A 23,637-nucleotide genomic window follows, 5' to 3' on the forward strand; every position below is an offset into this window, starting at 1 on the left:
TCTTCAGTGCTGCCATTGCGAGATCACATTAGCTATCTTACAGGCCAGTAAGCCTAACTTCATAATATGTAATCTGCACTAAACCATCTCAAGTCATCAATAGAAAATTCTCAATATCTTTGATTTAAAAACCTCAAATAATCAAAATCTACATTTATTTTATTTATTTATTTATTTTTTGATTTATTTGACAGAGGGAGACCACAAGAGAGGGAACGCAAGCACGGGGAGTATGAGAGGGAGAAGCAGGCTTCCTGCAGAGCAGGGAGCCTGACATGGGGCTCAATCCCAGGACCCTGGGATCATGACCTGAGCCAAAGGCAGACCCTTAACAGCTGAGCCACCCAGGTGCCCCAAAAATCTACATTTATTTTATGTTCATTTGTGATTTTATTTTTTAAATACCTGATCTCACTGGGAAGTAAAACATCTCTGTACGTACTTGTTATACTTCTAGCTAATCTACCGTATTTTCTGTTGTGTTAAGTACTGGAGGGTCTTCTTGAGGTTTTCTTTTTTTTTTTTTTTTTTTTAAGTTTTTTTTTTTTNTTATTTGACAGAGAGAGAGACAGCCAGCGAGAGAGGGCACAAGCAGGGGGAGTGGGAGAGGAAGAAGCAGGCTCATAGCGGAGGAGCCTGATGTGGGGCTCGATCCCGGAACTCTGGGATCACGCCCTGAGCCGAAGGCAGATGCTTAATGACTGCGCCACCCAGGCGCCCCTTCTTGAGGTTTTCTATCTGGTGGTGGAGCCCAAAGCAAAGAACCCAGAGGAATACTATTACATGGTAGGTAACCACTTCTGAGACCATACACTTCATTACTCACCAAGACCAAGCTGCTTATTATAAACAAATACAAAGTTGTTAAAAGTACATTTTGCCTTTATCTTTTTGAATAGGAATGTGTCACTTCTAATATTTTATATTATATAAAAACATATATGTGAATCTTAAGTATTTGATGTAAATCAATATTTTATATTTATACAATATATAATTATATAAAAGATAAAATGGAGGTACCAAAAAATAAAACGAAATCTCAGAAAAACATTTGGTGACACATTTTGTTTTGCCTCGTTATTATACTAAAGTATATTTTCCTCAGGGCGCCTGGGTGGCGCAGTCATTAAGCATCTGTCTTTGGCTCAGGGCGTGATCCCGGCGTTATGGGATCGAGCCCCACATCAGGCTCCTCCGCTGGGAGCCTGCTTCTTCCTCTCCCACTCCCCCTGCTTGTGTTCCCTCTCTCGCTGGCTGTCTCTCTCTGTCAAATAAATAAATAAATAAATAAAGTCTTTAAAAAAAAATAAATAAAGTATATTTTCCTCAGATTAGAATATAGTAAAGACACTTAATCCAACCAAATGACATTTACCATTTCTAAAATCTACTTTAATTTTGTCTAATTAGTTTTAATTTTAATTTTAAAAAACTAATTTTAAAGCTAATTATGCTTTTAGGGCAAGAGATCTAATCACTTAAAGAACTCCCTGTCTCCAGGTTCTAAGAGATTTCTCTCACCAGAGGTTAAGCTGAAAACTTCACAAGCAGCTTGAAGGCAAGACGCTCAATTCAAGCATAGCTTACTTACTTTGTGCACGTGATTTCTCGGGTTTTACTCTAGAATTCTAGAGAATGATTTATGACCATTACAAAATATACAATATTGTGGGGAAATGAGCTATTTGTAATTACATGTTTGTGCATTTTCAGTCCCGTCTTTGCAGAAAGTTCCGGCAAGAAAACCAAAGGGAAGAAAATGATTTTCTGCATGAAAATAGCAAGAGCCCAACCTTTCCTGTTTCTGATACCACGGCATCAGTAAATTTATAGCAGCTATTGTAACTTTTTTCTTATGATTACAATCAAGCAGTTTTTATTCTGCAGAGTACAAAGCTAAATTGTCCTGGTTTTTTTAAACAAAGAGTTTTATTGAAATGACTATGATGCAACCACTTTTGATTCAAATCATCGTATAGATATCTTTTTTAAGGAAATTCTCTTCTTACTTTAGCTCATTCTGAGATGTGACGTAATGCCATAGATAGGGAATAGGTTCTGAAGTTAGAAACCCCTTGGTCAGATTCTACCTCTGTGACTCACTGCTCTGAGGTCTTGACCATATCACTGAATCGCTTTAAACCGTATTCTCACATCACCTGTAAAATGGTGGTAATGATCGTGCCTACTTTGTATGCTATCATAATGAGTAAATGGAAAGATAACTGTAGAGCACTGAACGCAGTGGACGGCATGTGTAAAGGGTTGATGTATTAAGGTTTATCATTAACAGCAGTGATGGCATCATTCCACTGGTATGATTCCTGCGTCTGCAATTTTCCCCCATAAATATGAAAGGACTCCATTTTTCATTTGTACTATAATCTTCATATTTGCACTTTAACTAATAGATCCTTGAATATTATGGGGGGCATAGAAACTTGGAAGGCCATTCAGTGCACTTTTTTGACACACTCGGTTTGTTTGTGGTTATGTTTCCAAGATATTTGCCATATGAACAATGGAGATAAAAAGTAATTTCTTGACCTCAAAACATCAAAAAATCTTTCTAGTTTTCAAATTATACAATGATGACAATTTGCATTTAGCAAAACGAAAGCCACATTTCTGTCTTTCTATAACTTGATGTAAGGGAATTCCCAGAGGCCTCGCTCTGGAGCTTTTTTGCATACTAATTATTCAGAGGTTTAAATCACAGCAGCAGCACCATCTATTGGGGACTTTTTCCTGAAACAAATGTTTCAGCAATTCTGGAAAAAAAAAAATAACAAAATAAATTTATGTTCATTTCAAGTCTTCACTGAGATAAAAAGGAAAGATTATTTTAGTAACGAATTTCTTCCAGTGAACATACTCAGAGATTGGTGAGAACTGTGAAGTCTGTATTGCATGGCATCCACTGGGCGTGGTACAGTTCGAGGCATTAAAAAAAAAAGGAAAAATTAAGTATCAAAAGTAATAGGCCTTAGGGGAAAATAAGTCTTCCCTAATTATCACAGTCTGATGCATGCATGCCTTTTGCCTGCTAAATGATTGGGGAGATGTGACAATCTTGTCGAAAATCCAGCCCCTTGTCACTCCTTTGTGCCAAGGTAATTCAGATGCCGTGGATGGAGAGTAGATTAGGCCATGATCCACTGATCATAGCTTTTCTGTTGGGTTCATAGCACCAGATGGCTTCATTATTCTCAGCAGTTCTCAATCTCTGTCTGTCGGGGAGACCAGATGTAATATCTAACTTCCGGAGAAATACATTCCTGAGATTGAATATAAGAAATAAAATACGAAACAGACCAAAGAAGTGAGATACGTTGGTAGAAGTGAGTCCATGTACCCAAGCAAAGGTACGTGGCTCGGCCAGCTCCCCCTTCTAGGAAAGCAAGGTTTCAATGCTGGTGCAGCTAGAGGCATAGGGAGGGCATTTTGACAGGGCTAAGTTTTGACTATAAATAATAGTTTATATTCAACTTTTGCACACCCCCAAACACACATGTTTGTGATTATATAATAAAACACAGAATTCATGTTTTCAACCAGTGCAATTTGATCTCGCATTTATTTTTTCCATGTCTTAGGTTAGATCTGCATTTGTTAAGTTAATATCTTGTAAAATATGCCAAGATGCTGGGTATGGTCCTCCATCCAGCTCTGTTCAGAATGGACATCACATCATGCCTTATTTTTATCTTGCTTTAGATCTGTCTTCTAAGGATTCAACTAATTCTAGCATGCCTTCTGTCTTCTCCAGCAATTCACCACACAAGGCAAACAGAAATAAAACTGTAAAAAAGGGCTATTGTATCTTAACCTTCATGTGTTAAAACAATGGAAATTCCCCTTATCTGTCCCATCCCACTTTAATATTTTCGAGGTTAGTGCATGAACTCTAGTCTGCCATATGTCTGCCAAGTACCCAACCATATCCAGTGTGGGAGGAGAGGTCACCGGGAACCTTTTAGTTGGAAGATTACTGGGTGTTCAGTATTCAATGTCAATGCCCAAATAACATTCTCCTTTTTGTGTGTGAAAAATCACATTACTCACTTTTTTAAGGTTCCTCCTCCACACACCCAGTCCACCCATGAGTTTACCATGAGTTTACCTGGATACCCTCCAGCCTATATTTTTAACAAGAATGGGTTAATCTCTTGGCACATAATAAGTGTGTCTTTATTTTTCTATCATCATCCATGAGCACACTATCTGGCCCCTAAGCAGCAATACGTAAATGTTATGGAATGAAAAGGCAACATTTACACCCTGATCTCTAATGAATGAATTTCTTTTTATAAGTGACATAATTGCTTTCTCCACTGACAATGTACAGTTCCAGAACAAAACTACGTGTAACATCCCAAAAGGGTGCTTGGGAATATGAAAAAAATAAAAGAGATAGGTATCACATTTTCATGTACTATATTCAGTGATAGACTTCTCTCTAAAAGTATATCATTTATGACCTAATTGTTACATGATTGTAAAAAAATATGTATCTTAGGAATTCCAAGATAAATATTGATTTTAATGTTATTTTAAAGCTAATAGGAATCTTTAAGGTCCGTGGTAAAAAAAAAAAAAATCCATGTAAAAAAAACATTGGAAATGAGGGATTTAGAGTATTTGCCAATTTTTCCAGTTTAATTTGGTTATATTTTAAATATTATTCTTAAGTCAGTGCCATAACAAAGCACCCAGGCTCACAACAAATGCTCATTTGTAGTATGTAGTCAAGGAACTGTTAGGATCCTCTTTATCCAACAGGACTTTGAGAGCGTAAGAGATTTATGGAAGCATTTTAAGATGAATAAAGTAAGAGCAAAGGAATATAAGCAAATACTCAGGAACTCCACATCCCAATATATTGCCCACATTCTCCAGCTCAAGTAGGGTTTTTGTTTTGTGTTATTTTTTTTTGGCCACCCGAAACAAATTCAAAAGGAGAAATCAGCACTCCTGAAAAATATGAGAGCCCCATAATGAAAAGTAAGGCACAGCTAGTCAGGTTGCAAGCAATGGGAGTGGCTCATTAATAAAAAGCTTCCATTCTGTTCCCATAGCTCCACCGCAAAGCAGCAGCGCTCTAACCCCAGGGAGTCCTGCCCTGGGCATTAAGAAGAGGGAATGAAGATTTCTTTTCCAAATTAAGTTGTCAGGGGGCTCATTTCCACTACACAGTGAGTGTATGTGGGCAAGCTGATGCCGATGATGATTTATGATGCTGTAGACACTTAGGTGATTCTGGTGATGGCAATCCACAGCAAAATCCACTGAGGAAGATAAACCAGAGCTCCTATTATCTGTGGGAGGTAAAACCACATGGCTTTTGCCCTTACAAATTTCAAGTTACCCTACTGGGTTTGGGAATGGAAAGAAAGCTCATTTACTTAGAATTCAGATTTCTGTGTAATATTATTATACAAACTCGCACACAGAACATTTTTTTTAAAGTTTATATTTGTTGACTCTACTTTAAAGGAATTTTGAAAAGACTTTTCTTCTTTTTTTTTTTTTTTGAAGGGATGGGTCTGACCAATCCCATCATCAATAGCTATGTAACATATAGACACTTAAAATATCTAAATGTGAATGAACTGTAGCTCTCCAGCTGCAAAGGCAGTAAATAATACACCTTTTGGTGAAATCTATCTGGAAAAATTATGTTTTAAAAGGCAAGGCAAGTACATAAACATACTTGATTAATGTACCTGGCCATCATCAGCTAATGTCTTCATAGTATTTTAATTAAAAAAAAAAAGATTCTGAGCACAAAAATCATAAAATGATTAAAAAACCAAAATAGAAATTGTATTTTAACTTACAAATAAATTTTACAAATAAAATTGTATTTTATCTTATTTCAGTATATTTGGTGTGCTTGCTCCTTAAATGCCAAGACGATTAACTTTAAGAGTATTATGAGAATGTATAGGCTTTGATCTTACATGGTAATTATGTTTATAATCTCCCATATTAGTAGCAAAGTGTCTGCTTTAGAAACAGAGTCCCATCGACAAGTAAATTCCTACATAAGCAAAGTAAAAGGGCAAAACCTCATTGTAATTCCAAGGTTAATCTAGTTTTATATTTTTTACAAGTGTTTCTACAGAGTGCACAGAAAAACCTTTAGAATGATTCAATGGAACCTGCTTCTATGAGTTCCATGATTTATTTACACCACCTTAAATACAATGTCATAGCCTTTCATTCACGTGCATTAGATTATATACTTCCTACACTGTAGAAATATAAACATTAACTATTTATTCACAGCAACATTATCTTATTGCAATATTTATTTCCTTATAAAAGATTGCAAAATCATGGGGACATAAATTGACAGAATATTCTTTGCTCCTTTTGCTATATATGAGGCATGCTGGAGAAGCCCATGCTTTTTGTTTTGCTTGTATAAAGTGATTCAACATATTTTCCTCTCACCTATTTCCAGATTCCAGGAGAATGTGGTCAATCTATGTATTTTATTTTATTAGCTGATAAAAATCAGGTGCATATGTTCATGTATTTACAAGGCAAATGATATCTATGCGACAGTTACTGTGCTTGCGACTTGGTATCAATGTCCTTGATAAGATATCAAGGAAATATTACAAATAAATTTAAGGATTCAGCAAAGATTTTGATTTGCTTTTATGTATCTTTTCTAACTCTTCTGATGCTTGATATCACTAGATGTTGCAAAAAAAACCATTTTTTTTCTAAACAAGTAAATATGTAATCTCTACAGAATTCCATGAGTGTTCATGCCAATATCCGATAGATTTTTCTCGCCTTTGCTCCAAGCAGTCATAGGAATCACAAACTTTAAAAATGTAAATACTTTCATTATTTTGACACAAGTCAAAAATATTAGGATGCAAAAAGGGCTCAGAAATTATAGATAGGAAACAGTTTCTCAGGACCTAGAGTTGAAGCAGGGTTGTGTTTCAAATAAGAATATAGTTTAAGTTAAAAAATAATGTTTTAAAAGCATTTACAATTTAGTAGGATTAACATTTATCGGTTAGACCAACTCACTATTATAATGCCAAAATATTGATAACTCAGTTTACCTTGTGTTAAAAATACTATAGTTGTATATTTTTATAAAATGTTGGATCACATCCTGGAACGGAAAGGTAGGCTTGACCCACACAGGACAGTCAAAGAACATAATTAAGAATTGAGTTACTATGAAAATGCATAGATTTTGACACGTTCATATTACCATCACTCTTAAAAATCAAATTAAACTTCCAAGATGCTACGGTTTTAATAAGCTAGTGGGGAATATGGAAATTTAATGTCACATAAAAGTGTCCTTTTGTCAGATATTCTTTTTAAATACTTTTAATGAATTGCATGTGGAAAGAACCAACTTTCCAGAAGCGCCCTTCCTGCTACATAATGCCTCCTGTAATCAACGGTGCCTTGCACGTCCCTGTGTTCTCACGGTAGCCTTGTGAACGGGGCAGGACATGCGGGGGCTGCTGCCCTGGCACCACAGATGGGAAAATTGAAGCTCAGAGGAAGGGGTGCTCAAATCACACGGCGCAGATCCCAGATGTCACTTTCCTTCCCCAGTTAAAGGAAAATATAGTTCAAATGTCGATCTGACCTACATAATTTTGTAGACCACACACAGGAGCTTCATCTCCCTCAAAGATCCTTAGCCAGACGGAACTCGGCAGCTGCAGCCGTGGGCGGCGAAACGATGTCAGAAAAACTACCGTCATGGCTTCTCCCTAATGTAGTTTTTGGCATCCAGCTCAAGGTACAGATAGATAAATAAAGAAATAAATAAACAAACAAACAAACAAATAACAGGATAAGAGGAGCGGAATAAACAGGATGAAGCTTTTTTCCTCATATAAAATAAACTCCTGAAGTATGCTTATTTTTAGATCAATTTAATAACTTATTAGACGGCATAACCAAATAACAACCTGTAGGTAGTAAAGCTGTAAGTACAAACAAATCTGTGCATTACACATTAGTAAGCAATAAAAATTACACGTACACATATATTTTTCAGTCTCCGAAGGGTGATATTGTCCCCTCATGAAGTCTGCTGCTTGTCTGAAATTGAATGGAAGGTTTAAAAAATGAGGGACAGAGGACTAATTCACTCAGGGCAGTAAAACACAGAAGAAAAAACATTTGCCAGCATCCAACTGTTTGCATTATCAGCATTAATAAACAATGCTCCTACTTAGAAGGGTGTCTCCGAATCACAGGGGCAAAATACCCAAATGCTTTTTGATTGGTGTTTCTTGATTTTTCTTTTCCTAACAAAATCTAATAGCCTTTTAATTCAAACTAAATTCTGTATCTTATTATGCTGTCCACCTAAGGCCAGTGAAACTTAGACTCTTCATCAAACTATGTTTTTTTCACTTCTATCATCCTCACTGAGCTTCTTATTTGAAAATGGAACCCAATGTTTCCCCATGCTCACGTGTATCTTAGAAACTACTGATGCTATATTGAGATGTCAGTTTCTTTTATACCCATGTTCTCTGATTGAAATACTGGATGGGAACTTGTACCACATCAATGATTGTATCTGATGAAAACAGACTGCCTATCCATAAAGCCTTTTTAATGCTGTCTTTTTTACATAATTACCTCCCCCCCAAATTTTTATGTGAAAAACACACATATATAAGTTGAAACGTATTTAAGTGTGCCATTTCCATCTAGACCCATAGCGAGATCTGCAAACAGGAGTGTGCATTTGAGTGTGTGTTTTCAAGAGGCCCAGTGTGGAGCTCCTTTCCCTGAGTCCTTGACCCTTGGCCTTTACTTCCACACCTCGTAGGAGTTGGGAGACGATGTGAAGGGAGAAGAACAAGGCAGACATCAAACCCATTTATTCTGAATCTTAAATTATGACTTTTTATCATCAATATTTTGGTTACATTGTGACACAAGGACAAATTAACATCCGCTGTGAGGTCTCTTCTTCGATTGCTTTGGGATTTAGTAACATTTCCTCGGCATGTGAATCCTGCACCCATCGACTCCCAGCTGTATTGTAATATGACTGTTGTACAAGGGGCCAAAACAGGAAGGATTTGCAAAACTGTTCCCAGGGTGGCTCCGCCAATACCTGTAAGGGCTGGGACTTGCAGGTGGCTTCTTGCCAGGTGTTCGCAGGGAGTGTCCACACGCTTCTCTCCTTAGCAGATCAGAGGATCCCGAGGGAGGCTGGCCAGTCCTGTTGGCTTTGAAGCACCTGATCCTGGTGGGCTGGCGCAGAGGTGGATGAAAATAGGTGGAAACAGGCTGCTGGGAAGACCCAGGTACACTGGGCCAAGAACGCCTGTGTTTAAGAGACGGATCATTACAGCTTCCATCCTCATCTGACATGATTCAGGCCCCCCAGGAACATCAAGTTCTTAAAGTATTCCAGAGCATTAAAAAAAAGAAGAAGAAGAAAGAAAAATCCAGCTTGTTAGTTCTAAAGGTGCGTCTGAGAGAATCTCTTGGAAAGCAGCAGCAGAATGGTCCATCTGTTATTTGTACTTCGATATACAGGTACCTGCTGTTTGGTTTGGTCTCAACCAAAACAAAATACATAGGTATTTCTTGTGTTGTTTTGTTTGGTCTCATTCAAGAATTCAACATACATTTCTCTCCCCCCTCCCAGCACAAAAGAATAGAAGTAGGGGCAAGGAGGGAGAGCTGAATGTGGAAAGAAAAGTAAAGCTTCTCCAGGAAAAAACAAAACAAAACCACACACACACACACACACACACACACACACTACAATGCAAAAGTCGCAGTCCAATCGTGCAAAATCTGCTTCTCCGGATAAAGCACTTCTTGACAGATTCACAATGTCCCCTTCCCCCTCCCGAGGCCTCCCGTCCACCCGGGGGAGATACAGAATGAAAGTGAAGCCATTCTTTTCCTTAAGGCTGAACAGACACACAAAGAACACGTTTCAAGGGCTCTCCGGCGGGTGGTGATTTGCTGGGCTCCCGCTCTGAGCCGTGCCTGCGACCTGCCATCCATCCTGGGGTCAGCGGCGCTCCTCGCGTGGGGCAACAACACAACCGACAAACAAAAGAAGACAAGTCAATGGTCCCAACAATAAGATCCAATATTGACTTTACAATCACAGGTACAAATTGCTCAAATCGATAATTTCATTTCTCCTTCAGACCTTGTCGTCTAAAACTAATTAGAAGCCGGGTTCCCGAGGAATGGTCAATATTCGAAGAAAATACTGGATATTTAGAAGGAAATCATTCTTCAACCTCAACCGTCTGACGGAGGTGGGAAATAAGTGGTCCTATTCTGGCAAGTTCAGGCTGTGCAGGAAGGGCAGATTCCTGGGTCCAGATTGCAACTTCCCCACCGTCTGGGGGGCTCTGTGTTTATAGAGGAAAAACCAAGAAGCCAGAGAACGTGGAGTACTTCCAGCCTCCCATGAGGTTCCCCCTCTCCAGTTTGAGATGCACTTTGTCCTCCCTTTCCATCAGCAGCAGGACGCCGTTGCTGGCAGCTTCTCTGGTAACGTCCTGGTCTCCTGCAAAGGCTGAGATGACCGGATAGCCGTTCTGCATTAGACTGACCTGCGGTGCAGAGGGTAAAGCTCAGCAGACCGGACAGGACCCCACTGGCACACACCTGTTCTCTCCGCCCCCCTCCGTGGATGCACCCCGAGGGCCTGGCCCAGAAGACGCGGAGGCTTCCGTGCTGAAGGTCCCTGGTCAGCCCGCTCCCTGGCCGGCCCAGAGGCACAGGGGCTATGACAGGACCTGCAGCCGTGGGGCAGTGGTAGTCCGAAGCTGAAAGGGTCCCCTCAGCTTCACAGCTACCCACCTGGATGGTTTGTCTGTTGTACACTTTGACCACGTGGAAGCTGAAGCTATAAATCCCTTTTCTCGGTGCTACAAATATACTGGAGGCAAGATCGAAATGGTTGCCAATATTTACTAATACCTGGAAAAGAAAAGGGAAGACAGAACAAGCATAGCAAGCCCGTCCTCAGCGTCTGTTTCACGCAGGCTGGCAGGACCACCAACACCAGGGGCTGTAGAGCTGCACGGGGCAGCCCAGGCAGTGCGCCAAACCGCCCCCCTCCCTGGGGGTGCTGGTGGTAAATACCCTACACCAGGAAGGGATCTGAGAAGAATCCTAATGGACTGTAATTAATAAAGATGTTGCAAAGTGTATTTTATGTATGCACTGAAAAAGTGGATGTGAATTTTGCATGTTGGAGGCAAGGCAGAGAGAAAGGAATAGAAGACAAGAAGGTTGTCAGTAAACAAACGGAATTGAGTCTGTTCAGAGACTTGTGGGATTCCGGGGGGTTTCCACGTGAAGTTTACTTACACCAATAGAGTGCCACGCCAGGCGGAATAGAGAGAAAGAGACCATGGCTAAGAGGCCATTCAGGGGAATAACTTACATCAGCTCAAGCTTGGCACTTGACTTCATGTGCTCCAGGAGAGAATGGACTGCGAGAGGTTCTTGTCGCCCTGTGCCCCCTGGCACCCTCCCTGGACGCACACAGTAGGTGCTCAATTGCAGGTGCTGAGTGGAAGACCGCGGTGAATAAACACTGGCTGCACCTGTTTCCTTCACTTTCCTCTGAGTAATGTGTCTGTTCCCTTGGCTGAGCTCTGATATCATGCAAATAAGCTTGAATAAATGAAGGGACTGGAGACAGCAGTTGGATACCCTGAGCTCAAACTACAGAAGCGTGCAAGACTAATGACAAAATTAGCCGGAGGATGTGAGGTCACGTGACCCTGCAGATGATTTTTCTCAAATGAAAGGGGGATGAGAGTGTACAATGTCATAAGCAGAATTTGCAGAGTGGAGGATTCCTCATGATGACCCAATTCCCTGTCAGGTGTTTAAGGCAGAATTTGGTCACCCTGTCTCGATCCCATCCCCACTTCTACTTACACACAAATGCACAACTCAATTAAAATAATAAAATGGCCTGCTTGGTGTCTTGGGCTTTTAAAGCAAACAGCCAGCAACAACAGAACCCTAGGTTAGGAATCCTGTCGTCTGCTCAGAAAATAAATTTCAACCAAATACTTCTTGCTGTTCCTCCTTACACACTCATCTTAGATGAATGACATACAGTCCACACAACAACGTGCGATCTGCCCATGACAACCACTGTCACCACTCAGGAAATAAGCCCGTACCAGCTTCTTCAAGGAGCTCAGGTCACCCCTTCAGTCCCCCTCGCCTGCAGGGCTCACACAGACACTCGGGGCTCTTTTGTTCAAGTCCGTGCCTGCACAATGCCTGCTCTCAGTCTCTTGCAGCCTAGGCTCTCAGTCTGCCTTACAATGCTTTCAAAAAGAATAAAGCATTCTCCATCCAAGCTCTCGGAGCTGTTTCTTCCAACTCGACATCAACTCTTTCCCATCAGTTTTAAATTCAGGAAACTGGTAGATTTAGGGCCCTGCAGTTGATGAAAGAACACCCAAGGAGCCCAGAAAAGCAGGTTTCACTTACTCCCTACCTGGGGAACCAGGGAAACAGGATTTTATCCTCCCTGCCATAGTTAGCTCATCTATAAAATTAGAACTCTTACTACAACTTATCTTGCCCTACGTCACACACTTCTCTTGACACCCTCAGAGTAAATAGGTAGCAAATACCCATTTTATTGTTGTCTGCTTCACCTGGCCATAATTAAAATCAATAGTTTTATTGTTTTAAAAAAAATGTTTAAAAACAGATGAAAGAGAGATCCCCAAAACCTCAAAACTTCAAATACATAATCCTTAGCAAGGATTAAAATAAATCAACCCTCTGGCCTACAGAGTGGCAACAGTGTGTGGGTTTACTGTTACTGAGGTGTGAGGATTGGTGAAGAGAAGGGAAGTCAATTAAGTGTGGCCAGAGAGTCCAGTACCCTGTTTTAGTGGGAAGCATGTTGACAAAAGGAAGGGACTGAGCAGGTAAAGTTTGGGAACCACTATAATGTTTTCAACCTGTTTCTGAAAAACAACAGAAACCAAGACCGGAGGGCACAAGAGGAAGGTCGCAACCTCCAATCCGGAGCCCAGTAACCCAGAGAAGGGATTGCCAAGGTCTGATCGTTTACTGACCCTTCTGCTTTGAACCAAGTGAGAGAAGTTAAATGTCCTAGGTTAACTTAACTCATCGATCCTTTTTTTAAAATCTATATAACCACTATATATATATATATATATATGTGTGTGTTATAGACCTGTACGTTATGTATATGCTGTATGTACTATCTATTGCGTTTATACAACCGCACTCTGCTGTTTTGAATTTATATAACCATCCCTGCTATTGCCCCCACACTCTTCCTGACCTATTTTTCTTGAAGATAAGCATCCTCTCCCCAGTCCATTTCAAAATAAGTAGGCACATATTTTCTGATGGTTGGCTGAGACCTTTGGAGAACCCCCTTTTGGGGTGTGTTTTCAATGTACTCAGTCCCCAACTTGGCCACCTGGGTGACTGAAGTCCATCTGTCACAAATGACAGCTCCCATCCCAGCGAAAAGTAAAATGTGCAGGTTCTTTTTGGGGAATGCACTTCAGATCCCTTAGTTTTAAAGGACAGTCAGTCATCCAAGAGCCAACCGATGAGCTCCTAGTGATAAAAAAGCTACAATGTGAAAAAGGGAAATGGTAAGGAGAGCTTACTGGGACAGGGAGAAAAGAGAAGGGCAGGGCAGAGCAGAGAGGCGGGGAGAGGCTGGAAGTCCCCAGCCCACGCGCCCAGCCCCCCGCCCTCTCCACCCCGCGCGGGGGGCGAGGTGGGCAGGCCGGCCGGCTGACCTGGTCGAAGTAGATGGTCATGGTGCGGTTGCTCATCTCGGACGGCTCGTGGTTGGTGCTCCGCGTGGCGGAGAAGGCCACCTTGGCGCTGCCGGAGCGCACGGAGATACCCAGGGAGGAGGTGACCGCCCCGTCCGCCGACGGACTCGAGTCGCACACTACCAGGCACTTGCCCTCCAGCACAATGGGCTCCGTGTCGTTCTGCGCCCGCACCGGGCAGCCAGCAGGCAGCAGCAGCAGCAGCAGGGCCAGCGCCGCCCCCAGGCAGGAGCCTTTTTTTTTTTAGGCCGGGGCCGGAGGAGAGCGGAAGGGCGCGCAGGGATGCGCGGGGCCTAGGGAATCCTCCTTTGGCCTCGGTCCCCTGCTCTGATGGTCAAGGCCAGGGTCGTCCTCAGAAGAAAGGCGCCAGCGGACCTGTCAGGGCAAAGAACCCGAATCCTTAGACTGGGAGGTGAAGCTGTGGGGGGAGGGGGACGGGGAGCAGGTGCCTGCACTGCAAGGGACCCTCTCCCTGGAGGCCACCCGCTTAGCCCCGCACACAGCCACCCTTCCCGGACTGGCACAACAGGTCCGAGGAACGCCCCGGTGCACTGGGCAGGGCATCCCTGTGGGCTACTGGGCGGTGCGCGCCCGGGGTGCGATCAGGTAAGGGGCCCGAGGTTCTGCAGGGCCTCAGCCCTAAGACACGGTCGGTGACCTCAGAGACGCCGTCAACGCCACCCCCCCGGCCCATTCTGCAAAGGCAGAGAGGGCCTAAGATGCAGGCAAAGAGAGAAACTACTAAAGGTTTATCTCCTTCATTTTAGCGGCATTTTCTTGAAAGGCACACCAAGAAACCTTTTTCCTTTTTCTGCTTTCCCTTTCATCCTATATATTTCCATCCTGGATATTTTTTTAAATTATTTTTTAAGCAGTCCACTTAGTTAAGATCATATCCATTTTCCGCCCAAAAACAAATCCCAAGGAAGCTCCTTAGGGTGAGTAAGATTAAGAGGAAAAATATAAGAGAGACTACACCGAACACCCACTTCCAACGTCCCCACAGCCCGCAGCAAGCTCCTTTGGAGAAGCCCCTCCGATCGCTCTCTCTGGCGCAGAACCAGAGGATTGCACCGATGAGCGTCCCAAGCTTGGCTTATTGTGCAGCTTTTGTTCCTAGACTCCGAGCCCTTTCTCTCCGGCCAGGAAGGCAGCCCTGTAGCTTTCTGCTAACTTGAGAGAGCGTTCGCACTTTTCCCTGGCCCTCTCTTCTCCCACCAAATTAGACAGGTCATTTCAATACCCAGTCTAGAAACGAAAAGCAATGAAGCCGCTCCCCTCACCGCCCACAGCCTCCGTACAACTCCTCCAACAGTCTATTCAACAAGAGAGAAGTTATTTCTCCAGGAGTAGCCTCTCCCCAGCCCCAGTACAAAATGATTTCGGTATTCTCTCTCTTTCGCCCTCTCCAGAACGCAGACTCTCGAAGGTCCTCATTAAAATATATGCATGAATGCAATTAACGTGCGGATCGCGGAGGGCAGGCTTGGGTTTTGGTTACCTGGAACATCCATGATGAGCGACCAGCGCTGTCCGCGAAGTTGTTCTGCTTAAAGAAGATGAGCGGGAGCTGGCGGGAGGAGACTCGGAGCGCAGCCCTTCTCCCCGCGCCTGGCCAATAACCGCGCCGCCCCGCCCTGCCCCTTTCCCGCGACGACCGGCGCCCGCTTCGGGTACGCCCCGCGCGGAGCACCCTGGTGCTTCGCGCCGCTCCAAGAATCAGCACGCCCGGCGCCCCTCACCGCGCCGCGCCTCGGAACCGCACGCCCCGCGCCCAGCATCGCAGCGCGCGTCGCCCGGCACCCACACGCCCAGCGTCCCGCACCACGCAGCTCCTCGGACCCTCGCTCCCTGCGCCGCGCAGCGCCCGGAACCCGCACACCCGGCGCCCTGCACCGCGAAGCGCCCGGCGCTTCGCGCCGGTCATATTCCAGGCACCGCACCGGTTCTGCACCGCACCCCGGCCCACAGTCTAGGAGGGCCACTCGCGCACAGCGCGCCCGCAGAGCGCCCTCAGCGTGGCTCTCTCTGCGGGGCCCCTCAATCCCGGCCTCTCCTCTAGTCTCCAGACGGCACTGCCACAGCGATCGCCCGGAGGACTCCGCGCACTGCCCCCTCCCGGGCTCGGCACCCGCTCTCCGCGCCCCCGCCGCACCCTGCACCGCCCAGGTCCAGTTCTCACCCAAACACCCAGAGCGAATTCCTCCCAGACGCCTTGCTTTTAATAATTAGGCACCCTCAAAGCACCGGTCGCGCCTCTTCTTCTCGATTCTTTCTTTTCTTTTCCAAATTCCCTCCAAGTATTAATCCTTAATAGCGTGACTACTTTCATAATTAAGGGGTAAAGCAGTTTTCTTTAAAAATAATAAAATTAAATTAAATTAAAATTAAATAAAAAAATAAAAGGACTAGAATGGAGAGAAAAAGCTTGGGATTTTAATGGCTTAAAGGCTGTGGTTCCGGAATTTTCAGTTTGAGAAATGTCAAATTTTGGCAGGGATTAAAGAGGCGCCTCCGCCTGGGTTTATGTTTCTGCTCCTTTGAACCTCGGGGCTCCTGGCTCGCATTGGCACACGCGCTTATTTATTAAAATGCCTACTCTGAGCACTAACGACCTGGGGAGACGCGCTGGTTTCCCAGCTGCGCCCAGAGCGCGGGCGAGAAGCGCAAGCACGGACGTGGGGCGCCACCTACGGGCGCTGGGGCCTCCCTGCCGCAGGCTGCGGGCAAGCAAGTTCCGCCAGAGTGGCCGAGTCCAAGGGACAAGGATGAGGTTGGCTGATGGCCTTCTCTGACCCAGAAAAGCAGTCCTGTCTTCTGCAAAAATATAACAACAATCGAGGATCTTTCCGGTATCCTTCAGTACCCTCGCTCTGACCAAACGGAGCGGCACTCTTGATTTCGCAGATCTGCACTAACAAGCGGCTCTGCCAGGATGATGTATGCTGCAGTCAGTGCATCATTGGTTATCACTGTCCGCAAAACCTTTGCACAGACCACTGAGCTGTATAGTGTGTGCCCCCCTTAAACAATATTTAAATGTACAGTCTCTTACGACCTGACTTTAAAAAACATTGTTAAAAAAAAATACGTAGCTTTTTTGACTTGGAGAGGGTGCCTTTGCCGACAGGCTGATCAAAAATAAGCTGTAAGTCGGCCAATGCTGTTCCTAAGAACGGAGCAAAAGTATTTCTTATTCCTCCAGACTTCACACCTGACCCTCTTTTGTTTGAAGGTTTCAGCCAGTGTTCTGGTTCCACTCTAAAAGCTGGGACTTTTCAGGCACGGGGTTTTCAAAGCTTTATTTCCCAGAGGCTCTCACGTGGCTTTTCTCCCTATTTAGAATTGACAAGGCCTCCTATCTGAGCAATGCGATTAAATTCATTTCCAATCAGTTTAACCGAAATGGATGTGTGGAAAGGAAGGGGCAAAGTAAAACAGAATTGCATATGATTACATGAGACAAAACATTTAGTATGGTTGTAAAAATGTGATGAAAAGAACCTCTGAGCCAAATGTTTTCTAACTTAACATGCAAAATAGTAAAAATATAAAACATCCCCCAAGCCTATTATCCTCTTAAAGATATTAGCTGAAAATTAAGTACTTAATTTCAACATTTTTATAACGTGTGAGTCAGCTGTACTGGATTTTGCTAGGAAACTTTTTCAAAGCTATCGTATTTTGCTGCAATTTTTTTTTTTTTTTTAGTTTGTGGAAATTGTTAGTTCTTGCTTTCAGTTCTTACTTCATTTCAGTATTGGATCGATTTGACAATTCCTTATTGTCAAAATAGGCACAACTCTGTCATCCCATCATAGAGGAATGGGTTTGTGCACAAGAATAAATAGCAAAGGACAATAGGTAAATGAAGAAATGTGAGACACAGACTGATAATTAGCCCAATTTGGGGATGCTAAGGAAGTAGTAATACCTCTCACACAACTATAAATCTTCAAACAACAGCTCTATTAAGCAACTATCTTAAATGTTGGGCCGTAAGAATTTCTTTTGATTAATGCAAATGCAAACACGCATGAACCAAATTATTATCATCACCTTTGGGGAGAATAAAATCAAAGGTCTTTTCCATGTGGCAACAAAACTATTTAAATTCTATAAATCAAGAAACCTTTAATCTATGTAGTGAGCTAAATCATGGACTTAGAGCACGAAGTGTTCTTATATAATGGGGAAAAAACAGGTTAGGTTTAAATTTAGACTTGAGGCTTTTTTTTTTTAAGAGAAAGTCATTGTGAAAAACAGCAGATTGATCAGGAAATGGAACATTATTTATTCACTGATTGATTATTCTATCTATAAGGAGACATTTAGGTTGTCTCTTCATAGGTTGTGATGGAACTGTAGCCCATAAACATGCATAGAAAGATTTTCAGAATATAACCTAGATGTAAAGCGAAAATGTCTTCTGGTTGCTAGAACTTGCTGCCATTACAACTAGAACAGTGGTAGAGTCTTTTCTCTTTAAGCGTAGGGATATCTCCATCCACAATGACAATGCCAACAGTGTCATTTACTGAGCATCTGTTATGTCTCAGAAATTGCGCCATGTCCTTTATGATCTAGACTACAGTTTAACACCCGGGTTACCCTGTGGTAGACAGATGGCCACAGAGAGCTTAAGAGAAAAGTACTCTGCTGAAAGAAAGAAAGAAAGAAAGAAAGAAAGAAAGAAAGAGAAGGAAGGAAGGAAGGAAGGAAGGAAGGAAGGAAGGAAGGAAGGAAGGAAGGAAGGAAGGAAGGAAGGGGAGAGCTAGGACAATTCAACCTCCCTTCCTTTCATTTGTCCTAAATATCTATCTCTAATAGAGCTTAAAATCTATTTCTTTGGCTAGAACCCATCACTGAAATACATCGTTAGCATGCATTATGGTCTTTTCTTGCTTCTTTAAACTAATACATAATATTTATGATTGTATTCTAGGCATGTGGAGAATATGACCAGCTATGTATTTCATGGATGTGAATGCCACATACATACTTTTAAAAAATAAACATGTAAGCATTAATAAGCAAAAGTTAATTTTCTTTTTATTTTAACTTTAAGAATAATTGGCAATATAGTTGTATATATTTAAAGTGTACATTGTGATGATTGGATATACATATACATGGTAGAGTGATTACCAAGATCAGATAATTAACACATTCATCACCTCACAGAGTTACGAGAGTTCATTCTTTTTTCCATCTGGGATGACAATGCTTGGGACCTACTTGCAGCAAATTTCAAGTCTACAAACTGTATCATTAACTATAGTCACCATACTGTCCATCAGGTCCTTGGAACTTATGCTGCTCACAACTGGAATTGGGTACCCTTTGACCTATGTCACCCCTCTTCTTCCTCCCCTCATTCCCTGCCAACAACCATCCTATTTTCTATTTCTAGATTCCACATAGAAGTGATATCATGTACTGTTGTCATTTTCTGTCATGACTGATTTTTACTTAGCCTAGTGCCCTCTAGATTCATCCTTATCCTTTTTTTTTTTGGTCACAAATGGCAGGATTTCCTCCTTTTTTGGCTGGGTACTATTCCGTTATGTATATATACACCACACTTCATCTGCTTATCCATTGACAGACACCTCGGTTGTTTCCATTCATTGGCTACAGTGAATGACACTGCACTGAACATGAGAATGTGAGTATCTCTTGGCGATACTGATTTCATTTCCTTCGGTCAGATCTACACCCAGGAGTGGGTTTGCTGCATCGTAGGTCATTCTATGTTTACTTTAGTAAAAATACAAATTTCTAAAAATTTTCATAAATATAATTCCAATGTGGTATAATGTTATTCTAGCCAGTTATTAAGATGAGGAAAGTAATTAATAATTCTAAATATTGTATCCCTTTAGGTTCTACATGCTGAATTGTTTAAATATCCAAGTTTGTATTTATCAGTGTAATTATAAACAGTATTGAAATATGTATTAACTCTAACATGTATAACAGCAATGAAAAAGTATAAATACTCCATGTCATGTGGGCACTTTGATGAATCTGTAAAAACAAAATCTTTAAAAATTGAAACCAGTTCTCATTCAGATCAACAGAGAGACCAAGAATCGTCAAAGAAGCAACTGGTTTGTAACTGTTGACTGAAATTACTAAATAATCATAATGATCCAGTCAAATTAGCTAAGAATTTGTTGACAGTTAAAAATTCCAGATTAGCTGAATTCAAGTCAATTAAGACAGTGCATTATGCATTCATAGTAAATTAAACCAATTACCTCTACCATTCAAAGAGCATGCTTAACTGTTTTCAAAAACCATATAGCAACTATTTTTTGCATATACATTTCAGCATTCAATAAATATTCTTTAAAATATGATTTTTAATTTTGTTTTCTTAACAGACTGACAAAATATAAAGCAACCTCTGGCCCCACATACTATTTCTACAACATTGCAAAATGAACATACTATGTTATAAAGTAATCCTTTTTTCACCTTCCAATGACTTTTAAATTTAAAAAAATAAGTCTAGACATCTATTTGGGGTTAAATATTAGAGTGTATGAGACTTTATGAGGCAAGAGTATTGAAAACATACAAAGTGATCCAGTCTCTTGTCACTCCAATGTCACATGCTACTTGATTCTTAATAAGGTATAGCTTAAAATCGGTGTACAAGGCAAATTAGCAACTTGAGGGACTTCTAATATTTGAAATAAGCTATATCAGCAGACATAGAAACTATTGGTTAGAAATCAGTCTTTTTTCAGCTGTGTCTCATTGTCTTACACAATCCTAAGATTTAATTTTTTTCTATTTTATGATAGGAAATGTCTCTATTGCTTTACCAAATTGGGTCAAGTGCCTCATGTTAATCATTTTAATCCTATCAAAACAAAATTCTTTATAAACAAGAATGCCATTTGTCAACTCTTACTTCTTAATACAAGAAAGTATTATTAGAGGAAACATCCTTTGGCAAACTCTTTTCTAAAACAAACAAAAAAATACCTAGTAGCCCAGAAGGTATACAGAATCCTTAGCACACAGCTAAAGCACTTCCTAAAGTTTAATGTGAGCGCTCTTTCTTATAGTATAATTCTATAACTTTCTTTTTTGGAATGAGCTACCTGTGTGTTTCCAAGGCACTTTATATTCAGAATATGTTGAGTACATGTAATAAACATGGATCATATATTTTACTAGAAACTAGTTTCAAAGTAAGAACATGCATGATTTAAGAAAAACAAAAACTTTGCTCTTGTACTTCCAGAAATAGTCTATATGAGATTATGGGTCAATGTATTTTTCTCTCACATGTTGCCCCATAAGAATAAATTATAAAGGTATGTTGTATTTGTAGGTGTTCAAAAATACTGTAAACACTTCAGAATATGAGGCATATAACCCTTTTAGCTTTCTGAAATAGATTTTATTTTCAAATTTTCATTTAACGCAGAGCCTTTGTTCTTCTCAGAAGACATGCCTACATCCTCAAAAAAGCAACAAGGCAGAGAATAAGACAGAATTAAAGGAGTGAAGAGTTGGTAGTTTAGGGAAGAACTGTCTGGTAGGTTCTGTGTTTGAAGGTGTGAGACCTGAATATGAGACCAGTCTTTGCAGCTGGTGGTTAGGAGTCAGTAGATTTTTTTCTTTCTTTTCTTTTCTTTTTTCTTTTCTTTTCTTTTCTTTTCCTTTTTTTTTTTTTTTTTTTTTTTTTTTTTTTTTTTTTTTTCTTTTTTTTTTTTTTTTTTTTTTTGGTGCAAAAAAGTGGTTTTATTAAAGCACGGAGACAGGACCCATGGGCAGAAAGAGCTGCTGCCCAGGGTTTTTGAGGGGTGGCTGATTCTGTACTCTGGGGTCGGGGAGGTAAGGAAAAGGGAGGTTTTCAAAAGGATTTTCTTTTTTTTTAAATTTTTTTTATTATATTATGTTAGTCACCATACAGTACATAAATTCATATGTTAAAGAGGACCTACAAGATACCAGAGGCCTTGCCTGTTGTCAAGTTAAGGTTGTTTTCCCCCCAGCAAGGCAGTAACATGAAGATGGGTGGGAGCTTCCTGGAGGATATGTGTGACATTCCAGGAGTGGGGGTGGTCAGGGAGGGAGAGGTTGCTGGGTGTCAGCTTGTACTTTGTTCTCAGATAGCCTTCTGCTCCCTCATCAATTCCCCCCTGAGCAATTCAGACCCTTAAATCTTTAAGGTTGCTGAGGGTGGAAGATCTCATCTTCTGTAATGTTCTCCTGCTTAATAGGGGCATAGAAATGTCCCTACCTATGGGTCAATATTGGTCAGTTGGGGAACATATAGGGGAGTGAAAGGGAGGCAGCCAAATCCAGCGTGGTCAACATACATGAACGTCCTTGAGTAAAAAGGATCATCTGTCAGCTGGAAGTTACTGCAGTGAAGGAGGCTTGGCACTAGGCAGGGAGGCACGGGAAATGATAACAAATTAAGGTTAATATTGTAATGAGAAAGAGAAATCTGAATAAAAAACCTACAATAGTTGACCTTTGATCTCCAGTCCAGGAGTTTAAAGCAGTCACTGAATGAAAGAAATCATTTAAAGCTCCTGTTTCTGTATTCATGACAGTGAGAAACCCAGAAGCATTTTCGTGGTGACCTGGAATGTATAGACGGTATTCTGTTTTTCGGATAGTGCAAGTTCTACCTCGTGCAACACTTCAAACACCTAATGCCATTCTATTTTGTAAAGCTGCCTCGCACATTTGTATTACTTTAGCATTTAGTGGAGAAATGCTACTTTAAGTGTCATCTAGGACTTTGACCATGTACTTATTAAGAGCTTCCATGTGCCAAACAACATCCTCCAGTCTCAAAGCGGGAACAAAGACGGATGCTAGGTGGTCACACCAATGAGACACAGACCATGTCCACCGTTGTTTTAAATTTGGAAGGTTGGCTGGGTTGGTAACTGTTTTAATAATGCGTCCGTGCAACCCAGAGTACAGCGGCCTATCCAGCGGCCCGAGGAAGTCAGCAGGTATCTTAATGAACTCCTTGTGGACCTTTCCTAGCCCTGTCCAGCTAGGCTACCTGCCATCACCCTAGGGACCTGGGATCAGAAGATATTCCTATCGTGTCACTGCAACACACTGGACTATGGATGGGAATATTTCAGTCCAACATAAAATAAATGTAACTCAGGGGCGCCTGGGTTGCGCAGTGGTTAAGCATCTGCCTTTGGCTCAGGGCGTGATCCCAGCGTTCTGGGATGGAGTCCCACATCAGGCTCCTCCGCTAAGAACCTGTTTCTTCCTCTCCCACTCCCCCTGCTTGTGTTCCCTCTCTCGCTGGCTGTCTTTCTCTCTGTCAAATAAATAAATAAAATCTTTAAAAACTAAAAATAAATAAATAAATATAACTCAAACATTGCCTGGATCTGAATATAGCCTCTTTTGTTGTAGCTTCAAAAGTTATTGGATAGGAGTAACTAATTATTTCATGATCTGAGACTACTCTTTGGAAATAGACCATCCTAACGGAATATTAAGAAGACATTCATGGGATTCTTCTGTTTTAATACTGAGCAACTTGAAGGCTCATGTTTCATAGAATCATGCCTTGCCCAAGCTAAGAGCAGCTGGTCATCTCTTCTTCCAATATCACGCACTACAAAAACTATTTTATGCCGATCAGAAGTTTTTAAGAGAATTATGGTTATCCTCTGCACAGTGACCAGACTGCAGGAACTCATATATTTAAGAAGTGTTTCTCCACCTGAAAGTGAATGATGTGCTACCTGGTGGTTTGAGCAAGCACTGAGGC

At 41.6% G+C, this 23,637-nt stretch overlaps 1 protein-coding gene across 1 annotated transcript; it reads right to left on the reverse strand.

Annotated features, from left to right (window-relative positions):
- Positions 1-7,953: 7,953 nt before the first annotated feature.
- Positions 7,954-14,093, reverse strand: CBLN2 (cerebellin 2 precursor; the record flags this gene model as incomplete). The annotated part of the gene is made up of 3 exons (XM_011235800.3): positions 7,954-10,604; positions 10,855-10,974; positions 13,818-14,093. Coding segments are annotated over 3 exons (594 nt in total), but the record flags the coding sequence as incomplete, so codon positions are not given.
- Positions 14,094-23,637: the final 9,544 nt, after the last annotated feature.

Source organism: Ailuropoda melanoleuca, chromosome 14 (assembly GCF_002007445.2).
Source record: "Ailuropoda melanoleuca isolate Jingjing chromosome 14, ASM200744v2, whole genome shotgun sequence".
In the NCBI taxonomy this organism is placed as follows: Eukaryota; Metazoa; Chordata; class Mammalia; order Carnivora; family Ursidae; genus Ailuropoda; species Ailuropoda melanoleuca.